The 3,027-nt window shown below is 40.4% G+C and overlaps 1 protein-coding gene across 1 annotated transcript in view; it reads right to left on the reverse strand.

Annotated features, from left to right (window-relative positions):
• Window positions 1-3,027, reverse strand: part of LOC117959736 (unconventional myosin-XVIIIb-like) — a 34,100-nt gene that overhangs the window by 8,641 nt on the left and 22,432 nt on the right. Inside the window, exons 20-22 of the mRNA XM_034897015.1 lie at window positions 1,847-2,008; window positions 941-1,054; window positions 80-196 (exon numbers count right to left, since the gene is read on the reverse strand). Of these exons, the coding sequence (XP_034752906.1) occupies window positions 80-196; window positions 941-1,054; window positions 1,847-2,008 (393 nt within the window). The remainder of the gene's footprint in view (window positions 1-79; window positions 197-940; window positions 1,055-1,846; window positions 2,009-3,027) is intronic.

Here is a 3,027-nt window from a genome sequence, read left to right on the forward strand (position 1 = left end):
ACACACACCCACACCCACGAACCCCCCCACCCACACCCACAGAGATCTGATTTCTAGAAAGACCAGCAGTGAGCCGTACCTGAGCGATGAGCGCTTTGTGCTTCTTCATGAGTTCATTCAGGTCTTCCTGGTCCTCCTCCAGTCTCTTCAGCAGGTCCACCTTCTCATGCTGCAGCAGCACCAGCTGCTCATCCACCTGCACACAATCAGCCATGAAGAGGAGAGGTGGGGTTGTATGTGTGAATCAGGGCATAACACACACATTTATATTTCCAGTTTTATCAAAAAACATGTTCTTTTGCTGCCAAAATCCGGATCTGAAGGGATCCTTTCCTTAATGTTGTCAGACACTAAGAACATTTATCTGAATCTGTCAGTGGCAAAACAAGCACGTCTGTGAAGCTTCAACTGAACTATTAACTTCCTGTACATTGCAGCTTGTTTCTCCCTCCCCATCTCACTTAATACTGGAACAGTGTCAAAGATCGTCGTTCCCATCAGTCACTTAGACACAAAATCAAGGGAAAATAGGACTTAAAAAATGGTATTGTTACCCTTTAATGTCTGAGGTGTGGAACCGTGACAATACTTTTTGTCGTACATGTTGAAACAACAAACAAAATCTAAGTAAAAAAAAAAAAAAAAGATTCATACACGACACAATACTGCTCTATATTGCAACTTGCACAAACATAGTAAACATATTACCTCCATCTTTATGAATACTGTTAAAGTAGGTTGTACATGTTTATTCACCACTTGTACATACATCTGTATATTCCTTCCTGTTCTTGTCTTCTATCCGATTAACAAGTGTGCCGTGTGTCCTTTGTATATTTGTTGCTGTAGCAGTGAAATTTCACAATTTGGACTGAATAAAGTCTGTTTTATCTAGTCTAATCTAGTCTAATCTAGTCTGATCTAGTCTGATCCCACTCACCATACTCTTCTGTTTGCAGATGTTTTCCAGTTCATTCTGACAGTTGTCCAGCTCCTGGGAGAGCGTCGCCTGGAGGCTCTCGGCCTGCAGCCGCTTCGCCTCGCTCTCCTCCAGCTGATGGAGACCCAGAGAGAGAGAACAGAAGAAAAAAGTGAAGTCCAACTGATCAGCAGCGCCAGACAGAAGCTTCAGACGCACAAACACACACATCTGTCCGCAGATTTTGTAAATATTCAAACTAAACCCAACATGTTAACATTCTCCAACACAAGCGTATTAGCAGGTGCCAGACAGAATCTACGGACGCACAATTTTTTGCATAATTTCTGCAGATTTTCCACAGATTTTCCGCAGATTTTCCGCAAATTTTCCACAGATGTTTCACAGATTTTCTGCAGATTTTCTGCAGATTTTCTGCAAATTTTCCACAATTTTTAAAAAGATTTTACACACATTTTTCAAAGATTTTCCGCAGATTTTCCACAACTTTTTCAGATTTTCTACAGACTTTCCACAGCTTTTTTTGCAGATTTTCCGCAATTTTGTGCATTCTGATGTTATTTTAATTAAACAGTATGTCAAAATTCTCCATCACAAGTAGAAAAACAGTCTAATTCCACTGATTTTCTGCAGATTTTCCACAACTTTTCCACAAATTGTTCACAGATTTTCCGCAGATTTTCTGCAGATTTTCCGCAGATATTCCACAGATTCTGATGTTAGTTTAATTAAACAGTATGTCAACATTCTCCATCACAAGTAGAAAAAGTTTAATTCCACAGATTTACATTTTTTTTAGATTTCCGCTAAAAACAAAAAAAACTAAAGAAAATCTTTTAATCCCGTGTGGGCCTGCAGAGGAACAGGTGCCAGCGTAGCATCAGGTGAGCGTGCAGGTGAGTGTACCTGGCAGTGCAGCCGCTCTATCTGCTCCCTGCTGCCGGCGGGGGGGTTCTGCCCCGGGCTGTCGACGGTGGACAGAAGCAGCTGGGCGTCGGCCAGCAGGGCGTGAGTCCTCTTCAGGTCTCGCTTCAGCTTCTTCTCCACATCGAAGTCTCTGTGACCCACCTGCAGGACGAGACACCTCAAATTCATCTCAAGGGACAGTTCAGATCTCTTGAACTGTGTTTTTAGGAGCTACTTTTCCATGGTCAGTAGTCAGTGGACAGGGGCAGCAGCTAAACACATTCTAGACCCCTAAAAACATCTAAACCCGTGAGTCTTTATGCTTAATTTTGGATTTTTTTTGCTCAGATCCAATTTTTTTGTTTGGCTGTTCACATTAACTGTAAACCCTCATGTTGTCCTCATGTTGTCCTATATCAATGTTCTTTTTAATTCCCCAAAATAACATGATTGATTCCACCCAACGCTCTTTCCCAAGTACAAATCTCTACTTTCATTCATTTTGGGGCGTCTTATTCAATTTTATAGCATTGTAAAACAAATGGAAGTTTTTTTGAAATAGTATTGAGTAAAAGTTGACATATTCCAGTCTGTGATTATCATCAACATCCATTCCTTTAATTTTAGTCTCAATAATTCCTAATTTCTGCTTTTCTAACCAAAAAATTAGGTATAATTTCCTATAAATGAGGTTTATTGACCATAAATTCCCAAAATAACTGTAAAACTAAAGTTACGTTGTGTTGAAAACTTCAAAAAAGTGACAAACATTGAAAAAAAAGTGTCAAAAGTGTTAAAAAAGGGACGAAAACATAAGAAAACATTAAAAAAAACATTGATTAAAAGCATTGATTTTCTATTTTGACAGGAATACAACAAGATGGTTAAGTGGATGCTAAATTTAGAGCCGTTTTATAGGCACTGGCACTTCTCCAGCTACCATACTTTGTTGTCCGAATGGGGACTTGAACCGGCAACCATCCGGTTCCCAAATCCACACCTAAACATCCGGCCCGTCCCCTTTTACCCTGAAATAGTATATTATCTGGACAAAAAAAGCAGTTTTTTTTATCTGTTCTTCACTCTTAAACCCTTTGAGGGGTCTTGAGCTGTTGTGTATGCCAGCCTGGCCTCATCAGGAGGCCAGTTACATCCCTACGGTGGCGGAGAAACGCCCCCCC

This window comes from Etheostoma cragini, chromosome 16, assembly GCF_013103735.1.
Source record: "Etheostoma cragini isolate CJK2018 chromosome 16, CSU_Ecrag_1.0, whole genome shotgun sequence".
NCBI classification, from domain to species: domain Eukaryota; kingdom Metazoa; phylum Chordata; class Actinopteri; order Perciformes; family Percidae; genus Etheostoma; species Etheostoma cragini.